Source organism: Lynx canadensis, chromosome A3 (genome assembly GCF_007474595.2).
Source record: "Lynx canadensis isolate LIC74 chromosome A3, mLynCan4.pri.v2, whole genome shotgun sequence".
Lineage (NCBI taxonomy): Eukaryota > Metazoa > Chordata > Mammalia > Carnivora > Felidae > Lynx > Lynx canadensis.
In genome coordinates this window covers 108,327,977-108,352,191 of record NC_044305.1, presented here as the reverse complement: position 1 = coordinate 108,352,191, position 24,215 = coordinate 108,327,977, and the positions used below count along the sequence as shown (strand labels likewise).

The 24,215-nt window shown below is 40.0% G+C and overlaps 1 protein-coding gene across 1 annotated transcript in view; it reads left to right on the top strand.

Moving 5' to 3' along the window:
• Positions 1–592: 592 nt before the first annotated feature.
• The window catches only part of ARHGEF33 (Rho guanine nucleotide exchange factor 33), a 48,414-nt gene continuing 24,791 nt past the window's right edge, over positions 593–24,215 (top strand). Inside the window, exons 1-8 of the mRNA XM_030311250.2 lie at positions 593–617; positions 2,417–2,466; positions 9,692–9,856; positions 10,174–10,295; positions 11,433–11,575; positions 14,527–14,586; positions 15,633–15,857; positions 20,445–20,574. Of these exons, the coding sequence (XP_030167110.1) occupies positions 593–617; positions 2,417–2,466; positions 9,692–9,856; positions 10,174–10,295; positions 11,433–11,575; positions 14,527–14,586; positions 15,633–15,857; positions 20,445–20,574 (920 nt within the window). The remainder of the gene's footprint in view (positions 618–2,416; positions 2,467–9,691; positions 9,857–10,173; positions 10,296–11,432; positions 11,576–14,526; positions 14,587–15,632; positions 15,858–20,444; positions 20,575–24,215) is intronic.

Below are 24,215 nucleotides of genomic sequence, written 5' to 3'. Positions count from 1 at the left end.
AGAATCCCAAGCAGGCTCCACAATGTCAGCACAGAGCCTGACATGGGTCTTGAACCCACAAACTGTGAGATCATGACCTGAGCATAAATCAAGGGTTGGATGCTTATCTGACTGAGCCACCTAGGTGCCCCTAACTTTTTTTTTTATGTTTATTTATTTTTGAGAGAGTGCAAGTGGGGGAGGGGAGAGAGAGGAGAACAGAGGATCTGAAGCGGGCTCTGTGTTGACAGAAGTGAGCCTGATGTGGGCTTGAACTCATGAACTGTGAGATCATGACCTGAGCTGAAGTCAGACGCTCAACCGACTGAGCCACCCAGGCACCCCAGTTAACTTTACCTTTTAAACTAGCTATGAACTTAGTATCTTCACTCTTCTGAAATTACATAAACCTCAAGTTGCCTCTAATAGCTGTGTTCATTCCAATCATTTTAAGTTAGCACATAAAGTAAGTCCAGTTACTTCACCAGTTCTGCCTGCTAACCCTTCCTGTTGATTTCAATGGGCAGGTCCAGAGAAGAAGGGGTGGCCTGATCCAGGGACAATGAAGATGGAATGCTGAAAAGTAAGGTGGAGGAAAGAAGCAACAGGCACCATGGAAAAGACCAAAACAAAGCAAGGTTAGATTTTTTCCAATGTCTTGCTTTAGATCTCAGAACTTAAGAAATGTAGGTTTCAGTCTTCTTTTGCCATTGTATCAAAACATGAGAATAAGTTGCCTTGGCTATTCTCATTTCCTTATTATATAATGACCACAAAGAGCACAGACTTGGTGCTGGAAAAGCGGGAAATGCTGTATCTATAATTTGGTGTGAGTTGTTATCTTATTTTTCTTAGCAATAACTTTGGGACTTGCTTCAGAGCAACCTGCTGAATAAGGCCAAGATACAGATTCAACTAATAAACATCCAACACCTTCTAGGTTAGCCTAGAAACATAAGTGCTCTCTCTTTTCATCTTTACCATATAGAATCAACCATACAGAAGTAGTTTCTGTCATTCTCTCCAATTTACAGATAAGGAAACAGTCATAGAGATGTCAGGCTACAATCACAAAGTGTCAAAGTTTGATCTGGGAGCCTGGACTTGGTTCCCATGTTCTGGTTCTTGCCATGGTACCAGGCTGTTGGGACATAGTATAAAATGGGCTAATTAATCTTTACTCAGACTTGTGTGGGGAGTTGTGATGATCTTAAACCATCTAGATTTTATAGGAACAGCCTTCTGTCTGTGTAAGCTCTGGGCTGAGGTTATGTATTATTTATTATTTATATTTATTTAGAGGTTGGCTCCTCTAAGGAAGGGTTTTCTGTACGACCATATCTTAAGTGAACAATATATACATCCACACAACCAAATATTCGCAACCATGGCTTAAAAAAAATTTTTTTTAACATTTATTTATTTTTGAGACAGGGAGAGACACCATGAACGGGGGAGGGTCAGAGAGAGAGGGAGACACAGAATCTGAAACAGGCTCCAGGCTCTGAGCTGTCAGCACAGAGCCTGACGCGGGGCTTGAACTCACAGACCGCGAGATCATGACCTGAGCCGAAGTCGGATGCTTAACCGACTGAGCCACCCAGGCGCCACAACCATGGCTTTAATCTATAAACTGCAGAGTGACACAATGGAGATATAGCTAAATGGATGAGCAGTGAGCTGCATGTTTTACTTGGATTGTCCTTCTTCATGGCCAACCAGTGTGGTTCTGCAAGGTACACTGTAAGCTGACCTTTTTTCTCCCTAGTTTGTAAGTGGTTTTTACAACCTGCTATTTCCTTTGTATTTGCCCTGTGTTTATCAGTCTTTAGTGTTGCCAATACTATTTTCTTTCTGCCTGCATCCTTCCCAGAATCTTTCCTTTGACAATTCCCTTCTACCAACCCTCTTGCCCAGGAAGACAGTAAGATTGCCTTAGGTGATCTGGGCAGTGACAGCAGGGGAGAGCTCAGAAGTTTGGCAAGGACATTGTATGCAGGCCTCCTGAGAACAACACAGTGACAACTAGACAGGTGCTGGGGCAGCCTTCCTAATTGTAGAATACCCTCTCAAGTAAACTTCCACCAGCCCCAAGGACAGGAGGGAAACCTTCATGGGCATTCCCTTCTGGCTGATTAATGAGCATTCATCATTCAGTTTGGTTGCAAAACTTGCCCACTGTGGTAGGACATTTTTGTTTTGTGTTGTTGTTGTTTTACTACAAGAAAGAGTTATATCAGATAGATACGGTTTGGTCATTAGGATGTGAATCTAGAAACTACCTACACCAGCTTATGTTTTGTTCTTGTATCATTGGTTTCTTGTCATGCAGCCACAGATTTAAGATCCTAGAAGTCCCCTTATTCCCTACGTGTGTGTGAAGGGGATAGGGACAGAATAAGTCATGTCCATTGAACAAAGCTCTTTCTTCCCACAGGAGAGAATGAACATATACCGATGAATAATCCTTCCACACAGATTTACCAGGTAAAGACAACTTAGATTGTTTTGAACACTCCTATATGTAATAGTGATGACTGTCATTTATGTATAAAGTTTTCCAGCACTCAACAATTGCTTCCACATTTGTCATTGGTGTTTGTTTACTTAACAAGACTGAGGTAGGCGGGGCAGAGAGCACCATTCACATTGTACTTTTGAGCAAACTGATTTTTGAAGGACAACTTATCCAGGTTATAAATTACAGTGCTACCCGCCACCCCCCCCCCCCAATCAACTCTGCTTGTCTTGCCTGTTGCCACCATCACTATGGCCATTAAACTGTGCAATAACATTTCCGTAAGAGAGAAGGAGAAAGCAAGATCTGTTTTTTCTTAGTTTGCTATTTTAGCAGAGAGCATTAAGAACTGAAAGGGGGTTAACATTGCAAATGTTCAAATATGGTGACAGAAAAAAATTTAAGCTCCTTTTAAACAATGGAAATAATTTACAAGAAAGATAAAAATTCTTCAAAACATTTTATAATATGTTTGCAACAAGGGTCGCATCGGTCTGCTTTGGCTCTCTAAACAGTGTTTATTTGGCTTCTTTCTATCTCTAAATGTAAATTTAAAGTAAAATTCTGTCTTTAAAAATCATGGAAGTTTATTCTGATATAATATGTAATATAAAAGCAGCTTGGGCTAGGAAAATCCATGCTCCTCTCTAGAGTTAAGGCACTGTTATCTGGAAAGCATGAGAAGGAAGAGACAATTGACAGGGCTTGGTGGAGGCTGGCAGAAAGGGTAATTTCAAGTTGGCCATAAGACTTTAAGCTTTGGTAAGGATAAAGAGTGCTCTCCTGAAAAGAGATACAGGAATCCAGAAGAGTGGAGAGTTTTGGGGGGAAATGTTATTTAGATTTGTTGAGTTTAAGTGATAAGTAAAGTGAAAATAACAATAGTTCCCAGAAATATCATGCAAGATATCATCGCTGTGTGCCGAGTCAGAGCAAGCCAACACAGGATTATGAAAACATTTTTGTAATCATATTGCTCCTAGACCAAGACCAGCAATGGAAAGGGGTAGAGGAAACAGCCTCATTTCAATTTAATACATATTTATTGAGCAGTTACTATGTGCAAAATCAACTGCTTGGCCTAATGAAAAACAAAACAGATGCAACAAACATTCACAATTGATTTTTAAATGTCCACCACCTGGAAAACATATACAATAAATAGCTCACACAAGGCAGGCCACTGGAAGGATTACACAGAGGCATTGATATGGGGGAGTGATGAATGAATATTGGCTAAAGGATTTCAATGAGGCATTTAAGGACAAGTTGATCATTTGGTAAGTGGATATGGGGAACGGTATTTCAAACAGAGGGGCCAGCTTGAACAAAGGCCTGGAAGCAGGGGTCAGTCTTTCCTCAGTGCTAATTTGATGCCTCACTCATCTATGACCTTAAAATGCCTTCCCTGCCCACCTCTACTCTGTTCACATCTGACCTGTGTATGCATTTGAATAAGTGTGAGTATGTCTTTAAACTGAGGTATGATTTAAAATCTATTATAGGTTTTATGTAGGTCACTCCCTGAATGTTGGCTAAATATAGCAGCAGTGGGGGGTGGCCTCATTCTCTTATTGTATCACAAATCCAAGTACATCTGTTCACAGTGGAACAAATGAAGCAGTGGAATGAAGTTGGTCTATATGACCTCTGTGATGCTGTGATTATAACCCCATCCTTGTTTTAAAAGAACGCTTCCTAAATCCCAGTCTGTTTACTCCAAGCAACATTTAACCAAAAGAAGATGAAAGAGAAGTAAAGAAGAAGAGGAAGAGGAAGGAGGGAAGCAGGGAGAGGTTAACTATAATAGAATACAATTTACAGCAAAAAGGGAGAGCAAAATATGACATTTGAAGCAAAATATGACATTTCAGCCATTTTCTATGTCTTTATTTTATTTTCTTGATAGACCCCAATCCCTACCTGAAATTACAGCAAATATTAACTTGTTTCTTTCTTTCTTTTCTTTTCTTTTTTTTTTTTTAATTGTGTGTCTCCTTCTCTAGAATGTAAGCTCCAAGGGCAGGGATTTAGCACGTTTTGCTCTCTATTGTATTCTCAGCATAAAGTACAGTGCCTGGAATATAATGCATGTTCAATAAATATTAGTTGAATGAATGAATGAATATCTGCAAGATGTGTATATTGCTTTGAGCCAAGAGATCTGATGCACTTATTCAGTCTGGTGCCAAATGATGTTTGGAAAGTTGTCTGGTTCTTTTGGGGAAAATTGTCTTGTTCTTCTTTGGGAAAAAAAGAAAAGAAAAGGAAGACATCCTTACTTCATACCCCAATCAAAATAAACTAAAAAAATGGATTAAAGGACTAGAAGTAAAAAAAGTCAAACCATAAAAGTTTACAACTAGTGAATATTTATCTTGTATCTGGACGTGAAATGTCTTTTTAAGTAAAACAGCACTGGAGGAAATCACAAAGTAAAGGGCCAGAGATTTCACCCACATCACAATTAAAAATTTTCCCAACATAAATATATTTTTAACAAATTCAGAGGCAAATAACCAAATGGGAAAACTTCTTACAAGAAAATATCATAAGGGTTTAATGATATAAAAATAGTTGATACAAGTCAGTAAAAAAAGGAAACTTCAGAGATCTCAGTAGATTAAGGGCAAAGGACACAGACAGTTTACCAAAGTAAAATTACAGATGGTTAATAAATAGAAGATTGAGGTTTTCAAAGCTGACAACAATCTAATTAGCAAATAATGAAATAATATTTAGTTCTGATGAGTGTGTGTAAATTGGTGGAAGATTTCGTAAGAATTATTAGTTAAAATACAGTGAAAGTATTAAAATGTTCATACCTCTAATTGGCTCTCTGTTCTTTGGATGGACTTGACCTCCTTGGTGAGTAAGGAACATTGACCCAATCAGGTCATGGAAGCCGACAGGAGAACGAGCACTACTATCTCCCAGTTCGTTCCAGAAGTACTACCAGAACAGGTGAATCTGTGTGGATACACTGACTGTCCTTAGCTCACATTCCTTTTGATTGGAATCCAATCCATCCCACTTCAATCTCATCCTTTGTCCACTGTACATAGGCCTCTCAAAGTTTACCCAATCTCTTTTCCAGAGTCAGATTGTGTTGCTTCAGACTGATTACTTCCGTTTGCACAAGGATTCTTTAAAATAACAGTCCATTAACATGAGCAGTGCTGGTGGAATCTGCCAGTCAAGGCAACAGATGTGGTAACTGCACCATTTAGACCAGCTCAACTCTTGCCTGATGATGTGAATTCCAACTGTGTTTTTGGCTTACTTGTAGGGATGTAAATCCTGTAGCTTCCTCCACTTATATTACTTATGTTTTATGTATTTTATCCAAGACATGTTTTTCTAAATACACTAATTTAGCCCTTTAGGTCAAATACTGCCTAACATCCTTAAACTCACAGTAATTTCATATTTAGGAATTTATCCTAAGGCAATAATCTGAAATACATACAAAGCTTTAAATAAAAAGCATTATATGCCAGCACTATCTATAATATTGAAAAGTTATAGATTTCCAAGAAGACTGAATGGGTAAACTCTGGCATAACCACAGGATGGAATATTGAGTGGCCATTAAAAATAGAAACATTTTGAAGGCTATAGGAAAAGGCTTATAAGAGTGTTTGGCAAAAAAAGGAGGGGCAGAATAAAAATATATCTGTAGGGTGATTTCAACCATATAAATGTCTGCACTTACATTCATAGAACAAAGCAGAAGGAAATGTGCCAAAACATTCGTGGTTATATTAAAGTAAGGAGATTCGAAGAGATTTTTTTTCTTTTTTTCTTTTTGTCTGTAATGAAAAGAATTTAAGCCAATGAATTATGTGCCAAAAGGACCCCTAACTGAAAAACCATGGGAACCAGTCCTACAGCAATAGGTTTCATCATTAAAATTGTCATTGTAAGTTTCCAGGATTTGTAAGTCCTATTCGAGCCTCAGTCTCTTTTTGCCATTGGGGAATATCTTCTAACACCAGAGAAATTAGTTCTACTAGGCCTGTGGTGCATTCGGGGATGGATAAGATAAATATCCAGCATGCCACACTTCACATCAGCTTCCATTAAGAATGGAAGAATGGAAGTAAGAATGACATTAAGGATCAACTTCTATAGGGAGTGTAGAGGAGTAGATTTGGGAAATTTGCTCTTGACCATTCGGGCAACTTGCTGCCCACTTTGTGTTTTAAATTATTATATTTATGGGGATTGATAAAGAGGCCTAAAATTAAGAATATGAAAGCTGACAGAAAGACCACATTTCCTCTCTATAAACCCTGGTTTAGGGGGAAACCAAAGAAATTATGTTGGCATCCTTGCCAGCATGTGCTGCTTCTCACAGAGCCTTTAGTCAGGTGTTGAAGGAATTCAGCCTGCCTTCTGGAGTTTTTTCAAATCTTGACATTTATGACTCAGCAGGGTTCTCAAGGCACAGGCCCAGTCCCCCGAATTTGCCCCATAGTAGTCTTTGACCTTGATAATGGGACAGAATGAAGAACAAGTCTGTGTAAAAAACAAGTTGGAACAATTTGCATAATGTATGAGAATTTAGTCTGAGGGATCTTTGGTGGAAAAAAAATTGGAAGACATTGATTAAAATTCACCTTGAGAAGAGTTAAGAAGCCAAGAAAGTAAAGAAAATTGAGAAACAGAAATTAAGAGCAGGAAATAGGAAGAATTCGGACTCCTCTCCCCTATTTCTTTGAGCCTAAGATGCCCTCTGTGGTACCCTAGGCTTCGAAGTACAAGTCTTCCCTGAACCTGCCTCCAGTGGGAGCCCGTCTCCAGCGGCAGGATGGAGGGATCATAACCTCTCTAGAGCAGCTTCATGAAAAAATCAACGAGATGAGGAACGTGTTCAACTCGCTGGAGAACAAGGTAGACACCCATTTCTAATCCTTGGGGTGGGCTGCGGGCTGTCAAACAAGAGAGTTGAAGAGACAGCAGAAAAAAGATGTTAAGTCCATGTCCTGGGAGTATTTTTCATTCATAAAGGAATGGCCAGTTGGTACTGGAAAACCAGTCCACAGCAGCTAAAGACATTGAGCCCCACGCATCTTAAAAGTGACATGTGTCTCAGGTGTGTGATTGTGCTCACTTTTGGCATCTCCTCCCTGTCTGATCAGTGGTTGTGAAGCCGTTTATAAAGCAGTAGTGTTACTTCAATGGTAGGTACCCAAGGGGCTCAACGTAATATATGGGAAGGAAATGGGCTCATAGCTAAAATGGTTTCAAAATTCCCAAAGTCCCCATACAACCTGGCTGTTAGGGAAAACTTAATTTTTTTTTTTTTTTTTTTTTTTTTGAGAGCTGGGGTTCTACAGGTGAGGAAAAGTCCTTTCCCCCGAGGATCCTACTGCTGCATTTTGCTGCTGGGGAAAACTCTACACATCCACCTAAGGGAGCAGTGATAATGAAACCTATTTCTGTCGGATAGTGGTTCCCTTTCTTTTCAAAGAGGAAACCTGAGAGAATTTCAGAGCACCTGAATGAATGTCAGGTTTCCTTCCTTCAACTTTAAAACTTGCATAAATTTTGCTTTGATATTATATACTGTTGATTTTTTTAAATTTTGTTCACAGAAAATGAATTTACATAATGAGAATTACCAGATCAAAAGTAGTTGAGCTGGTGATTCAATCCATTCTGATGACTAGATTAGGATGTGTACTAAAAACATCACAAAGATTAATTAAAATTAAAAATGATTGGAGTGAAATACAGATTGCTCATGTTGTTTCTCCGGCTTCCAGCCCTGAACATGTGGCAGATCCTGTTTTTTTCCTCAGAATGATCTCTTTGGTTCCTCTACTTCCTCCCTATTCCCAGCCCTTGAAAGAAACCTTTGCGAGGCACAGTGAAACACAAACCCTATATTTTTAAAATGTGGTGTAGGAGACCAAATCACTTTATAGTGGGAGGTGTTTTGCAAGTTGGAATAATTTGGATAACCAGATTCTGAAAATGTTTAGAAATACACATTTGAAGGAGTTTTGTTAATTTTGTGAAAAGTTCTGTTTTAAAGAGAGATCTGGGGCTAAGAGTTCCTCTACTTAGCAGAGTGTAAGGTCATAAATTTCAAGAAAGTAACGTTTTTATCTTATTGTTATTATTATCTTAACTTTCTGTCTGTTGAAATGCTTTTTTCATTTGTTCAATAAAAAAACCTGAACTGTAGAAGTGCTCCATTTTCTCCACATTTCTGTTTGTGCTTAACTTTTTGATTTGCCACTTCAAGGGGGAGAAGAATTAAAATTTCTTGAACACCTTCTATGGACAAGCATGCACTGTAGCAGAAAGCTTATCTACATTTATTCATTAATTCTCCACACAGTCCTGTGAAATAGGTGTTATAGTAATTATTTTATGTATGAGGAAACTGCTGTGAAGAGGTTAACCAACTTGCCTGAGGTCTTACTTCATATAGGAGAGAGCTAGGATTTGTACCCTATCAGACTCCAGAATTGACACCTTTGTCATGGTGTGGAAGTTGACAACAGAAATCCAATGCGCACACTCCTACACGACCAGGCTTGACTCTTGGAGAGAATTCAACATCACTGTCAACAACGTGCTGAACTCCTACCATTTTATCTGTTTCCCACCACTGCAAATGCTGTTATCTCCTTTTCCATGACATCATTCAACTATCTACCTACCTATCTATATGACTTCCTCACCTGCAAAGAAATTCTCAGATATGCTTAGTTATTACTCTTTTTATTATTTTTAATTGTTTAAGGGGAAAAATGACTGAATTTCTTCATTTTCTTATACCACTAGGGGTAATATGACCTATCCCTTCTTTCATAGAATTGAAAGGGTTACTGGATCAAGATTCTGTTTCACATGCATATGTTGCTTTTCAAGTAAATCTCACTTTAAGCAAAGGTGTTAGAAGAAACAGTAGCTGGCAGGGACACTTGTAAACTTAATTAATTGCTTGCTTGCTTGTCATAATCAAGCTTCAGCATGTGCTGCATATAAAAGACCCTCTTTTCACTAAATGAATGGGGCCAAGTTTGTCTTAAGTTGTCAAAACTTTAGTTTACCAGGCTGTAGATTTTCTATATCCTGGTTTCTTAAAAAAAAAAAAAAGGAAAATTCAAGGGTTCAGCGGTACTATTTATAATAGTTAATAGCAAACTGAACTTACTCTTGGCGATCATCATTTAGTTGCAGGCCTTGGCCTCTGAACTGAAGACTGGTTTCACAGAAGCAATGCAAGAACTGTCCAGAATTCAACATGGCGAGTATGCTTTGGAAGAGAAGGTTAAGAGTTGCCGATGTTCCATGGAAGAAAAAGTTACTGAGATGAAGAATTCGTTAAACTATTTCAAGGTAGGCCCCTCTTCTATTTCCCTGCTAAACAGAAGTTCTTGGTCTTAGTCACAGAAGTAGAAAATATCTTTTCATGTAGCAGGCAAATATAAGAATTTTTACTCCTGGTCTATTCATTAATTATCAGGCAAAAAATATCTATTTCATGCTTTTCTTTCTTGTATCTCTGTGTTAAAATTATAGGCCACAGTAGAAGTAAGATGCTCATCTCTCATCCATTCATTCAACAAATATGTATTAAAATATGTATTATATACCATGTTATATCCTTTTATCTCTTTTACTAGATTAAATATGTATCAATTCCTATTTTTTAGGAAGAGCTGAGCAATGCCATGTCAATGATTCAGGCCATCACTTCCAAACAGGAAGAAATGCAACAGAAAATTGAACAGCTTCAGCAGGAAAAGCGAAGAGAATCTCGGAAAGTTAAAGCCAAGTGAGTGTCTTACAAAAAATTGGTGAAAGGCAAAGCCATAAGCAATGGCTTATCCAGTGGCATCCAGAACACCTTCCCTGCTATCAGTATACAGCTAACTGTCTATATACTGGTGGAATCTGTGGGTCAGCATGTGATGGAGGTTATAGAATCATAGAAGTTGATTGATATTAGGGTGCCTAGGTGGCTCAGTCAAATGTCTGACTTCAGGTCATGATCTTGCAGTTCATGGGTTCGAGCCCCACATCAGGGTCTGTGCTGACAGCTCAGAGCCTGGAGCCTGCTTTGGATTCTGTGTCTCCCTCTCTCTTTCTCTGCCTCTCCCCTGCACATGTTCTCTCTCAAAAATAAATAAACATAAAAAAATTTTTAAAAAGGAAGAAGTTGGTTGATATTAAAGATGGATGGTGATGATTACATGGACTCAATATAATAGGAAGTGGAATGAAAATGATAGAAGATGGTATGTAGAATTTATTTAAACTGTGAAAATGTAAAATAACAAAGATGAATTTTAAAATAATGATCGGTGTGTTAAGATACTGGGGTCACCAGTGATTTTCTTTTTTTATTCATTTTCTAAAATTTCTCTAATGCTACTAGTTTACTTCTACCATTGAAAATTAATGTATGTTAATAGCTCAACCGGTTTGAATCAATTAAGCCTCACCATTAAACATATGTGGTAATCATTGTCATGTTTTTAACTTATCACGTTTTAAATAGAAATATGCCAATAATAACTGTGTGACCCTGGAGACTGGCTTATTGTTTTTCGTTGAAGATCTGCTGCTTCCCGGGACCTTTTGTGTTGTTTTGTTAAGAGAATGTACATCATCCCAAGCAGACTGTCGCCATGGCAAACTCTCAAGATCCTGATGACAAGGAAGCCAGTAACAGAAAAATAAAAATATAGGTGGTACGGTTAGGATGTGATTTATACATATTTGAAATCTTTCCCCAGCTTTGGCGATGAAGTAAGTTGAACCCTAAAAATTGCTAATATATGTTTTTAATTTACAAAAACAGCAATTTTATATGGTTCAACCTAATAATTTGGAATTTTTCTTGGATTATTCTGAACTGATTCTCTTCTGAACCCCTCAGGTATTAACACCCTTTGTTTCCCTTCCCCAGGAAAACTCAAAAAGAAGAACATGGCTCACAGGCGGGGCCTGCTCAAGCACAAGGAAGTCCTTTCCGTTCAATCAATATCCCTGAACCTGTTCTTCCAAGTGAAGACTTTACAAACCTTTTGCCTTCTCAGGCCTATGAAAAAGGTACATTTTGCAAATCATATTGAAAAAGCCAACCTTTCCCCTGGATTCATAGAGCTTAAGTAATAGTGAGCATGGGTTTATGTCTTCCATCCTTATCTTATTTAATGCTTATGTATTTATTTTGGGGGGGTGGTGAGGGGCAGAGAGAGGGAGATAGAATCTCAAGCAGGCTCCGCACTGTCAGTGCAGAGTCCAACACAGGGCTTGAACCCATGAGCCGTGAGATCATGAGCCTGAGTCGAAGCCAAGAGTTGGATATTCAACCGACTGAGCCACCCAGTGCCCCTGTCCTCCATCCTTATTACAGGAAAATGATGTATTGCTCAAAATTTTTCCTCCAATAACTGGAATTTAGAAGAATCCAGAGCATCCTAAGAGACCAGGAGATCTGCCCAATTTGAAAGATTTTCTTTTGTGCTCGCTTCGGCAGCACATATACTGAAAGATTTTCTTTTTGGGGGGCGCTGGATAGCCAGAGCTGGTGCTGTCCGTTGGCTGACAGTCACTAGCACATCTCTGATCTGAGGGATGATAGAACAGATGCTAGAAAACTGTTCCTGGGCAGTCCTAAAGAAACTGGCTTTCCATCCAGTTCCATCTATCTGTAACCATGTCCAGTTCCACGTTTGCTACACTTCTGTATGCTCAGTAATGTCCAGCAAAGCACTTCTACACAGGAGAGTGAATGCAGACATTAACAGTGTTTAGAGGAATTGTCCCATCTGTCTCTCTCTCTGTCTCTCTCTCTCTCTTGATCTCTCGTTTTTGTTTTTGTTTTTTTTGTCACATCTAGAAAATCTCCAAGAGTCTCAAGGGCTTCTCAACCAATTGTAAGCTCCTCAGTGGCAGTGCTGGTGGTTCCTACCCTTATGGCTGAAGGAACAATATATTCATAGACAGTAAATATGTCCTGCATAATTAAATTTAAAAATCTAAATCAGGGGATGCCTGGGTGGCTCAGTCAGTTAAGCAACCAACTTAGCCTCAGGTCATGATCTCAAGGTTTAGGGGTTTGAGCTCCGCATTGAGTGAGCACAAGCCCTGCTCTGGGCTCTGCACTCTCTCCCCCTCTCTCTGCACCTCATGGGATTCTCTCTCCATCCCTCTCTCTCTGCCCCTCACTCACAAGCGCTCTTTCTTTCATTAATCAAGTTAAATCAGATGGCTTTTTAAAAAATTTTTTAAACATTTATTTTTTTTTTTTTGAGAGACAGAGAGAGACAAAGCGTGAGGAGGGGAGGGACAGAGAGGGAGACACAGATTCTGAAGCAGGCTCCAGGCTCTCAGCTGTCTGCACAGAGCCCAATGCAGGGCTCGAACCCACAAACCATGAGATTATGACCTGAGTCGAAGTCCAGGGCTTAACCAACTGAGCCACCCAGGCGCCCCTAAATCAGATGGATTTTACTCAGTATAACTTCTAAGTATGGATTTGCTTTTATTTCTGTTTTTTTTGTTCTGTTTTGTTTTTGTTCTTGTTTTTTTACGTCTTTGAGTAGTTACTTTTGAGACCAGTAGGTGCAGCTTGGCAAAACTCCCTGATCCATCTGGGGAATGAGGGGGTTCGTCACAAGGGGTTCTATTTTCTTTGCTCCATGTCATGAAGAACATGATGTAAAAGGATGATCTTATTAGGAAAGAATACAGGACAGCCTTGGAAAGTAGAGGGCAGATCAATGCCAAGTGTGGGGAAGTTGAACATGTTTACAAGACAAAAGGTTTAAAATGATAACTTGCGAAGTGCTCGATGGAGTTCATTTAGCTGCGTGATGGTAACTCCTCCTTCCCCCACTATTATAACAGAGGTAGCTTATATAACATAGTTGATTCATAGCTGCTGCTATGACTCTCTTAGGAGATTGCAGTCAAGGTGTTGACTCTTCCACTACCCATTCTTCTTTCCTCCTATCCATCCATCATCCCAGACACTGACTTAGATGGTGGGAGATAGTAGTGAACAAAACAACAAACACTCCTGCCCTCCTGGAGCCTTTGTTCTGAAGGAAGCAGACAATGAACAAGATACATAAAATATGTAGTTTGTCAGTGATAAGGGGGGAAATAAACACAGGTGTAATTTTAGAGAGGGTGCCCGGTAAAGATCTGAAGGAAGTGAGGAAGTGAGCTCCTGCATACCACAGGGAAGAAAGGGAACAGGTCCTGGTGGGAACACAGCCAAGATTTCAAGGAAGAACAGGGGCAGTGGGGCTAGGGCAGAGTGAACAAGGGAGACAAGGGGAGATGGGGTTTTAAAAAAAGAAGGAAACACCAGGCAGGGAAGGGAGCAGATATTTTAGAGCCTAATGGTCATTATACAGCCTCTGGCTTATGGGAAGCCATTGGAGGGCTAAGCAGAGGAGTGACAGGGTCTGACTTACATATGAGCAGCGTTGTTCCCGCTCTTCCCATCATCACCATCCTCTCCATCATAGTTAAATAATAATTTAGCTCTTACTGTGTATAGGTTACACATAATAACTGATTTAATTCTTTTTTTTTTTTTTTAAATTTTTTTTTTTCAACGTTTATTTATTTTTGGGACAGAGAGAGACAGAGCATGAACGGGGGAGGGGCAGAGAGAGAGGGAGACACAGAATCAGAAACAGGCTCCAGGCTCCGAGCCATCAGCCCAGAGCCTGACGCGGGGCTCGAACTCAGGGACCGTGAGATCGTGACCTGGCTGAAGTCGGACGCTCAACCGACTGCGCCACCCAGGCGCCCCAATAACTGATTTAATTCTTACGGTAGTCTATGAGGTAAATGCCACTTAATATATCTTTTTACAGATGGGAAAATAGTGCTTGCCACTATATTGAGATTTTATTATTATTTTTTTTACTGCTCTGTCTCTCTCAGTAGACTTTGAGTCTGTCCCCAATGTCTGGCTCATAGAAGGTGCCAGCCCATGTTAGTGGAATGAGTACTGATTGAAAGCTTTCCTTCCTCTGCAGCTCAAGAGTCCCGATCCATGCATGTAGGAGACAGTAATGTGAAGGGGATGATGGGTCCTGGTAAGTGGCTCTGTTTTTAGTTCTCTTCTCTTCTAGCAAGTATACCCTTTCCCTGCTTTTACCTTTCCTTTTTCTACTCCCTCAGTCCCAAAGCAGGCATGAAAGAACTCAGGCAAAGAGAAAGCACTATGGTTACTAAGAATCTAAGATGAATGGTGGAGTAGGTCAGTGACTCAGTTAAACCCAAGGAGCGAGAACGGGTCGGGATGTTTAAGACAAAGCCAGAATCCTTGGTTCTTTCTGGCTCATTTCAATTATCAATGAAATAACATTCAGGGGAAACCTACAGATGTACATAGCATGACCTAAGTTTTCTGTGGACACATTTTATAGTTTATTTAATTTAAAAGTTATTTACTTAATAGACAATTCACCAGTATTTTATAAATTATTTCATCTTCCCTCCCTCCATTCCTCCTTCCTTTTTGCACCTTACCATTATCAGGACCAAGGAAGACAAATTCCACAAAAAAACATTGTGTTTGGCATCTTTCTTCTGTATTTTTTTCTCTGGTGTGCTCACCTAAAAGGAAGGAGATACAGGGAGTCAACGTATACTATTACAAATTAATATATTATTATATAAATGTTTTAATTTTTTTAATGTTTATTTATTCTCTCTATCTGAGAGAGAGCAGAGCCTGAGTGGGGGAGGGGCAGAGAGCAAGGGAAACACAAAATCCGAAGCAGGCTTCAGGCTCTGAACTCTCAGCACAGAGCCCGATGCAGGGCTCAAACCCATGAACTGTGACATCATGAGCTGAGCCAAAGTCAGCGCTTAACTGACTGAGCCACCCAGGCACCCCTATAAATTTATTTTTTAAAGTGCCTTAGTTAGTAGAAACTACATACAAAGAATAAGGATGTATAGGCCAGAAACAGACAGAGGTGATCCTTTGTAACTGTGGAAACTTTAATCCTTAGTTGATGTATTTAATCCTCAAGTGGAGGAGGTAGGTATACCCAAACGGGGGCATACTATTTAACCGTTAACAACAATTTTTTTTTTTTTAACTCATATATTGATGGCGGGTGCTATTTTTCAGGAATGAACCCAACAACTCCTGAAGCGGAAGAAAACCTTAAGCCTTGCCTTTCGGCTGATATCCAGCCCAAGGGCCATCTCTCATCTGGTGTGTGGAGGCAGCCCAAGGATGGTAAAGAATGGGGAGAGGAATATGTCACGAAAGACCACCCAGATAAACTCAAGGACGCTGGCCAGCCCAGGCACAGTTCTCTGGAAAATGTTTTATGCGAAACCTCTTTAGCTGGTAAGCCCTAGAGGGGAATGCAGGCCGAAAGTTTGAAGAACGGGAAGCCTACAGGCTACAATTCTTGCAATTTAGATTCAGTGGAGATATGAGACCACCTGGTCTCCAGTTTTCTTTTCAGATCAACACTAAAGCCTGTAGAGGGGAAGGGACTCACCCGAGGTCACATGGCAGGCTTGGGACCACCACCTTGATTCTGGGGATCGATGACATCTAGAAATGCAGTGCTTTGGGAGAAAAAAGGCATAAAGGTGGTGGAGAGGAGGGCAGAATTTTGTGAACTCTTTTGTCAGTGATGCAAAATCTTCCATATGTGCATCTTGGATCGGAAGTCTGCCACCAAAATACCAGATACTGCATCAAGGTCTGTCTTCCCTCCCTCCCTCGTTTCCTTCCTTCCTCTCCTTTCTATCACTAGTTGCTACTGAACACCTATTATATGGCACATAATGGCATTTCCCTCTGGCTATTTTGTGGAAGGTAATTTTCAAAAATTAATTTTTATTATCAAACACATGAAAAAATAAAGAGTACTGGAAGGTTTATTATGAAGAAAGCAGCAACCCCTTTAAATTGTTTTCACAGTTTCTTCTGGTACTTGCTTCTGTGTTTTGAAACCAGTTTATGCTGCTATTTTTTTTTTATCAGTACTTTACTGAGGGTGGATTTACATAAAGCAAAAGTCACAAAACCTAAGTTTAAGCTTATTGACTTTTTATGTATGTATGTATATCCCCTTGTGATCACTCTCTGGATCAAGATATATAATATTTCTGTTACCTCAGAGAGCTCTCTCATGCACCTGAAGAACCACTCTTCTGACTTCAGTCACCATAAATTAGTTTTGTCTGTTCTGGAACTTCATATGGAGGGAATAATACAATGTATACTGTTTTGAGTCAGACTCCTTTCTCTCAATACACTATGTGTCTTTCATTCAGTAGTTCAATCACATGGAATATATTTACCACAATTTGCCTATTTTCCTGTTGATGGACATTTGGACTGTTACCGGTGTAGGACCATTATAAATAAAACTGGTATGAATATTCTCATCTAAGTCTTTTTTGGATGTATGCCCTCATTTCTCTTAGATGTATACCTAGAAGTGAAATCTCTAGATTCTGGGATAGGATTATGCTTAACTTTGAAAGAAAACATCAAAAGTTTTCCAAAGAGGTTGGGACATTTTATACTCCTACCACTAATGCCTGAGAGTTCTGGTTGCTTGACATCCTTCCCAATATTTAGTATGGTCAGTCTTTGAAATTTTAGCCATTCTCATGGGGGTGTAACTGGTATCATATTGTAGTTTTAATTTGCACTTTCCTGATGACTTATGATGTTGAAAATCTTTTTGCATGCTAATTGGTTATTTGTACATCTTCTTTTATGAAGTGCCTCTTCTTATTATCAATTACTAGGATTTCTTAATATATTTTGGATATGAGTTCTTAGATGTATGTGCAGAGAATATTTAATTCTGGTATATGGCTTGCTTTTTCACTTTCTTAATATTCTTTTGATGAATGGATGCTCTTAACTTTGATAAGGTTTATCAATTTTAAACTTAAATTTTTTTAATGTTTATTTATTTTTGAAAGAGAGAGAGAGAGAGAGAGAGACAGAGACAGAGAGGGAACAAGCGGGGGAGGGGCAGAGAGAGGGAGACACAGAATCCAAAGCAGGCTCCATATGCTGTCAGCATAGAGCCCAACCTGGGGCTCCAACCCCCAGGCCGTGAGATCATGACCTGAGCTGAAGTTGATGCTTACCTGCCTGAGCCACCCCAGCACCCCAATTTTAAACTTTTTAAATAGATCATGACTTATGTGTCCTTCCAAGAGATCTTCACCTATCCCAAAGTTGTGAAGATATTCTAGTTTGTTTTCTTCTAAAATCTTTATAGTTTTAGCTTTCACATTTAGATCTATTACTTATCTTTTGTTGTTGTTGTTAAGTAAATTCTACACCCAACATGGGGCTCAAACTCATGACCTTGAGATCAAGAGTTGCATGCTCTACTAACTGAGCCAGCCAGGCGCCCCAATCTATTAATCTTGAATAAATTTTGATGTATGGTGTGAGGGAGTCCAGATTTTTTTTTTTCCTCATGTGATTATTCAGTTGCTTCAGCACCTTTTATTGAAAATATCTTCCTTTCCATATTGAATTGCATAGAGAACGTCAAGTGATCACATTTGGGTGGGTCTAATTCTAGACTCTATGTTCTTTTTATTCCAATTAGCAGAGAATTTACATCTTGATAGTATTGAGTCTTCCGATCAAAGAACGTGGTATATGTCTCCCTTTACATAGGTCTTCTTTAATTTTTCTTAGCAGTGTAATGGAAAATCTTTCATTTACATTTTTCTTCTTTTCCCCAGAAGCATGTGTCCAAGAGACCTCTGTCCTCCTGCTCCGTGCTGGCCTGTTGCACTGCTGCCTTCCCGGGACTTCCCACTCTTCCTAGGAATTCCCTTCATAGTTCTATGCTAGATTCCTGTTTGTTTTTATCTTGTGTGTCCTTCTTGGTTTCTCGGTTTACTTCTCGTTTGATGGAACCTATTGTCCAGTAGCTTCCACATACTTTGTTGATAATTTAGGTGAATATAAAATCTTTTTCCCTCATCATTTTGAAGCCATTGTTCCATTGTCCTCTAATTCCTCATGTTACTGTTGGAAAGCCCAGTACCACTCTGATCCCCAGTCCTTTGTATGTTACTGGATTTTTCTCTCTGGTAACTTTTAGGATCTTCTCTTTACCTCTGGTGTGCTGAAGTGTCACAGCAGTGCGAGAGTCTTTTTCATTAATTACGCTGAGCACAATGGGCTCTTTCCTCTAGAAATGAGTGTCCTGGTATTTTTTTTTTCTATTATTCATTTGATAATATGCTCTTATCCATTTTCTTTCTTTTCTCTGAAACTTCTACTAATTTGATGTTGGGTCTCATGGATTGATTTTCTCCACTACCATCTTTTTCTAGTCTATTTTTCTTCAACATGTCTTTCTTGTTTTGGGGGTGGGGGAGTAGGGAAGAAGGCAGGAAACCTCCTTGACTTTACTTTCCACTCTTCATCTTTGAAAAAATGCCAAAAAATTTCTTTTTCTCCTCCTCCTTCTTCTGGAGTGTTCTCTTTTCTTAAAACAAAACAAAAACAAAAAACAAACAAACAAAAAAACCAGCATCATGTAACTATTAAAAATTTTTTTCCCCTAATGTTTATTTATTTTTGAGAGAGAGAGAGACAGAGCACAAGCAGGGAAGGGCCAGAGAGAGAGGAAGACACAGATCTGAAGCAGGCTCCAGGCTCTGAGATGTCAGCACAGAACCCGATGTGCAACTTGAACTCACAGACCTTGAGATCATGACCTGAGCCAAAGTCAGCCACCTAACTGACTGAGCCACTCAGGCGCCTCTAGCATCATGTAACTATTAAATGATTAGAATGTTTTTCTCGTACCTCTTTGAGGTATTAACTGTAGGATTTTTAAAAAGTTTTGTTTCTCCATTGTCTCTTTTATTAAGGTATATATAATTGACATGCAACATTATATTAATTTTAGATGTGCAGCATAATGATTTGATATTTGTATATACACTGAAATGATCACTACAGTCAGTCTGGTTAACATTGTCACTATACATAGCTACAATTTTTTTTTCTTGCCAGAACTTCATGTCTACCTACTCTTTTAGCACCTTTCAACTATGCAATATGATATTATTAACCATAGTCACCATGCTATACATTCCATCTCCTGCATTGTCTCTATTTATTCCTAATGGGTAAATACCTTTTTCTTCATATACATACAGCCCTAAATAAAAAGAAACTGCAAAATTCTATATTGGCCAAGCTTATCAGGAAATGGGCTTCACTGTAGGCTAATCGGGTGGCAAATTAACTTTTTGATAGGTGACTTCCTTATGTCAGTGTCTGTAGGTCTTTATTCCTCGGAGAGTTCCATTTCTTCAGTGGTAGATCCTCCAGTCTCCTGCCTGAAGAGTGGCAGGAGTGGGAACTGGCATTGTGGGAAGACCTCCAGAGGAAGGGGCTGGGGGGGGAGGTCTCCCTGTTCCTCCAGAAGGACACAAGCCTTCTGAGTTCCCTTGTTTTCCTTTTGGCATCTCAACTCTTCCTTCTCCTCTCTGATGTTTTTAGTCCAGACCCCAGAGATAAGGGCCCCTCTAGTTTAGTTTTTCCCATTTTCGCATGGGGCATAAATGAGGAAGCCATGTGGCATGGGGGGAGGGGCCTGGAAGTTCAATTTCACTTTATGTAGACCATGTCTCCTGTTTTCAGCATTGCTCCTAAATTGCACTTTCTGTGGCGCCTGGTGCCTCCACTTTTTGAGCCTTTCTGCTTCTTAGCAGATTTTCCATCTGCGGATGAGAACACCAAGGTTTTGTGCCCTCACTCTGCTGAATTAATTACCATGCTTCCATTCTGTTTTCCATCTTCCAAAAATTTGCTGATGTCTCTTTTTATTGGGTTTAGTGTCTTTTTATTGCTTTCTATAATTTAACAGAGTTTTGGGAAGGAGTGGTTGACAAAAATTCCCTCTTTGATTTATTTTTAAAGCTAAAAGACAGACCGTGGCTCTAGAACTGCTTGAATCGGAAAGAAAATATGTCATCAACATCTCTCTGATCCTGAAGATCAAGGCAACGTTCCAAGGGTCAGATGGAAAGAGGAATTCCAAAGAGAGAAGGTACCCATGTATTCATTGCCTTTCCTTTTTCAGATTGCTTAAGATTTAAGGTAAGTTGTTTATTGTTTCCATTTGGGGAATTCTGGGACCTGTGAGGAATTCCAGGAATAGTCTTTGAAAAGAGCGTAGGCAGTGATAGCAGGTAACCCCTGGCAAGTCACAAATTTAGATAAGAAACTGAGTATAGTCTCTGGGGCCTTCAGTATCCCTGGCATGTCTGTAAAGAACCTAAAGGGAAAATAAATGCTACAGGGAGGGAGATGTTGCTCTCTGTTGACATCTGCATGTTCTCGTGTGACCACAGGTCTCCCGGGGGGTGTAAAGGAATGGACGCAGGGAGGTCTGAAGTACTAAGTGGCCATCAGATAAATGGCATGGGGCTGGTTAACCCTGGGACTTGGATCTTTCTCATTTGTTCAGGTGGTCCCATAGTACCGAATGGTGCACAAGTGGTGTGTGTATGTGGTGTGTGTGTGTATGGTGTGTGTGTTGTGGGGCAGTGCTTCCACAGGGTCTGGAGCATGCTGGCCCCAAGATTACAACACTCTTTTGACAGGTATCTGTCCATAAGCTTTCTATTTTCTCCGCCTCTTCTCCATTGAGGAAAGTAGGAAGGAGGAAACTCTGGTTTGGTGGAAAGGACTAATGTGATGAAGATGGAATAATCCAGATTAGTTGAGGAAAAGGTCAATCCAAAAGCTTGGAAAGTCTAGATTATGGCCTATTATAGATAAACGTAGCATTACCGGTTTAAATACACTATCAGGTAATAGACACTGATGCTTCATATTGTGAATCTATCTAGGGAAGCCCCTAATTGTCAAATTTTCCTGCTCTTTTCCATCCCCTCGTTTTACTTGGCTTTGTGGCTACCAACAAGGTACCTAGTCACCAGAGCACAAAGCTTCCCCTAGCTAAATGGCTGAGATGAGGGGATACTCCCTGACAAACTCGAAGTGACTTGACTATTTTCAAGAATTATTTTACTGCAAAACTGAGGTAAACAAAGCATAGAAAATAAGGGACAGAAAGGGTGATGTGACATGGTGAAAGCTCTGACCACTGGAGGCCCTGGACCAGGCTTCACCTTCTCTCAGCGGCCACCTAGATTCCTGCTGGTCGTTCCTTCCCCTTCTGGCCCCTTAATTCCCCTGCTAGACTCCAATCTTACATATGAATCAAATGTAAAGGCAAGTCTACCTCTGGGTGTGGTTTTGCTTCCACATCTGAGATACTAAGCCAGCAGCTTCTCTTCCTTGTCCCTGAAAATTTGGGGATGGGGTAAGGAGAGAGAATTGTTCATTTTGTATCACAGTAATTAGGCATTTCAGTTATAACTTCATGAAACCTTCACAAGAACCCTGTGAACCTTGTCTTACAGATGAAGAGACTCAGGTCCAGAGGGGTTTAAAGCCACATGGCCAATTAGTGCCTGAATTCAAACCCAGGCTTGTGTGCCCCTGTCCCTGTGATCTTTCCACATCATGCCACTTCTCTAAGGACCTTGTAGTTTCAAAGACGTCACCTGACTGACAAGCACTATATCAAGTTTCTCAGCCAGAAGCAGACTTTCTGTTTCTTCCCATCTCACAACTTACGTTTCCCTTCTAACAGCCCACAGGTTCTTACTTCAGATCTCAACTGATTTGTCAGGTAGGGATGCTAGAAATGTGCTTGGCTCTCGGAAGCTCTCTTCGACTTGCCGTCACTTCCTGCTTGTCTAAGATGTTCTCCTATGACCCATTGCTGAGGAAGGACTAATCTTCCCCAAATCCTGAGATTAAAAAAAAAATTAAAACTATTATACAAAATTCCATGAAAGTAAGATAAGTTATTCCTGATATCCATGACGATGCTATGCATGTTAGTTATTTACTAAGCCAACCCTCTTTTTTCTTTTCGTAGATCAAGATGAGAAAAGCTTTAAGTTGATACTCTCAGTCTTACTAATATAAAGATTCTAGTTCTGAGCTTTGCAGTGTTGCCATTTTTCCACCCTAGGGTTAGATTTCCATTATCCTCCTTCAGTGACTACATTTCTTCTTTTTTCTAAGCTTTTCTGAAGCCTCCGTGTGTGCTTTAAATAGACCAGCTGAATGAAAACATAGCAGAATGGGATTATTCCTTTTCTCTACTGACATTTTCCCCCATGTAAAGATGAAAATAAGTTAATAACATTTCCTATCTCTCCCATCACACATTGCAAGGCTTCAGCACTTTCTGCTCCTGCTGAAAAGTAACCTGGGGGTGAAAATAAAACCCACCGTAACTATAACCTGACACTCAAAACTGAGGTTGCCACATCTTCTCACACCTTTAAGATACAACTTTAGGATTTCCCTGGGGGGGAAAAAAAGCCTTCAAGAGCCTCCTCAGCCTGTTTCAAGCCAGCCCTGCTTCTGGGCTGGAAACTGCAGTGGCACAAGCTACCAGCGGAGGTCTGAGTGGAACATGTGGGCTGTTGTTCATTTGCTGGAGGATCACAGAAGTTGGAGTTCTTGGATTTTTCTGGTCTGATTCACTCTATAGATAGAATTATAAGCTCAGGATCAAATAGTCCTGTCTGTCTGAATACTTGTAGGGAGGGGCAAAGTCAGCTTGACTTGGCTGCCAGTTAGTCTTATAAGCTAAACTCCAGCGCCACATCCACCAAGAACTCAGTGTGCTACAGATCACCACCAGGTGGCGAATGTTTCATTATCCACGCGGGTCAGATTGGGTCACATCCTGCTGCTGAAACTCAGGAGTTATTTTGGCCTAAAATTGAACTGGCAAGAGCTAAGTTATTAATTTGAAACTATAACTGGGTTTTCTTTCATTGCTTTTAGTTTATTTCCCTTGTTTTTAAGTACTGTAGTGTGGGAGTTGAAATAACTTTGAAGGTTTTAAAAAACAATAAACAAATTCACGTTGCCGTAATTTCACTCCTGGTAAGGAACAGATAAGAAATTGAGCATTTAATACTTTCATCTTTATGAAAAAGTTGCTTCTGAGATTCAGGTCTGGCTCTAGGCAAAACAGTGAAATAGGTTATGTGTGTGTGTGTCTATACTGCTTGCCTTCTTTCTCTCTCTGTTCTCCATCTCCTGGCTCACTTTCTCCACACTCGTCTCCAATTTCAAATAATATCCTTATTAAATAGAACATTTTTTCCCCAATATTTGGTGAAGAACCCACCACAAGTCATTGCTCTTCCTGTAACTTATGTGTTTCCATAATACTTGATGGGGGCATTAGCCTTTTCTGACCCTCATCCCTCACCCTGAAATCTCTGTTACCCCAGTGGACAGTCCAGGAGGTACTTGGACTCCAACCAAGTTACCAGCTCTCCAACTCTGCAAGTACACTGATCACCATGTAGCAGAAGGCAGCTGTCTCAAAAGAAAGAGAAAGAAGGTGAGCTCAGGTGAGACCAGGCAAGGCCAGGAGAGCAGTAAAGAGAGAAAAAAAGGAAAGGGGTAATCTAAGAGATATTACAAAACCTAAAAGGACAACCTATCTCCAAGTCAGATCTTACCATGGTGTGGGGCCCTAACAGCTTTCAGTGTCACATCAGGAATATCACCGGAAGCCATGGTAGCCTTGGGTGGGGAGAAATCTTTCACATCTAGACCTTTTGCTGGCACAGTGTTTCACTTGTT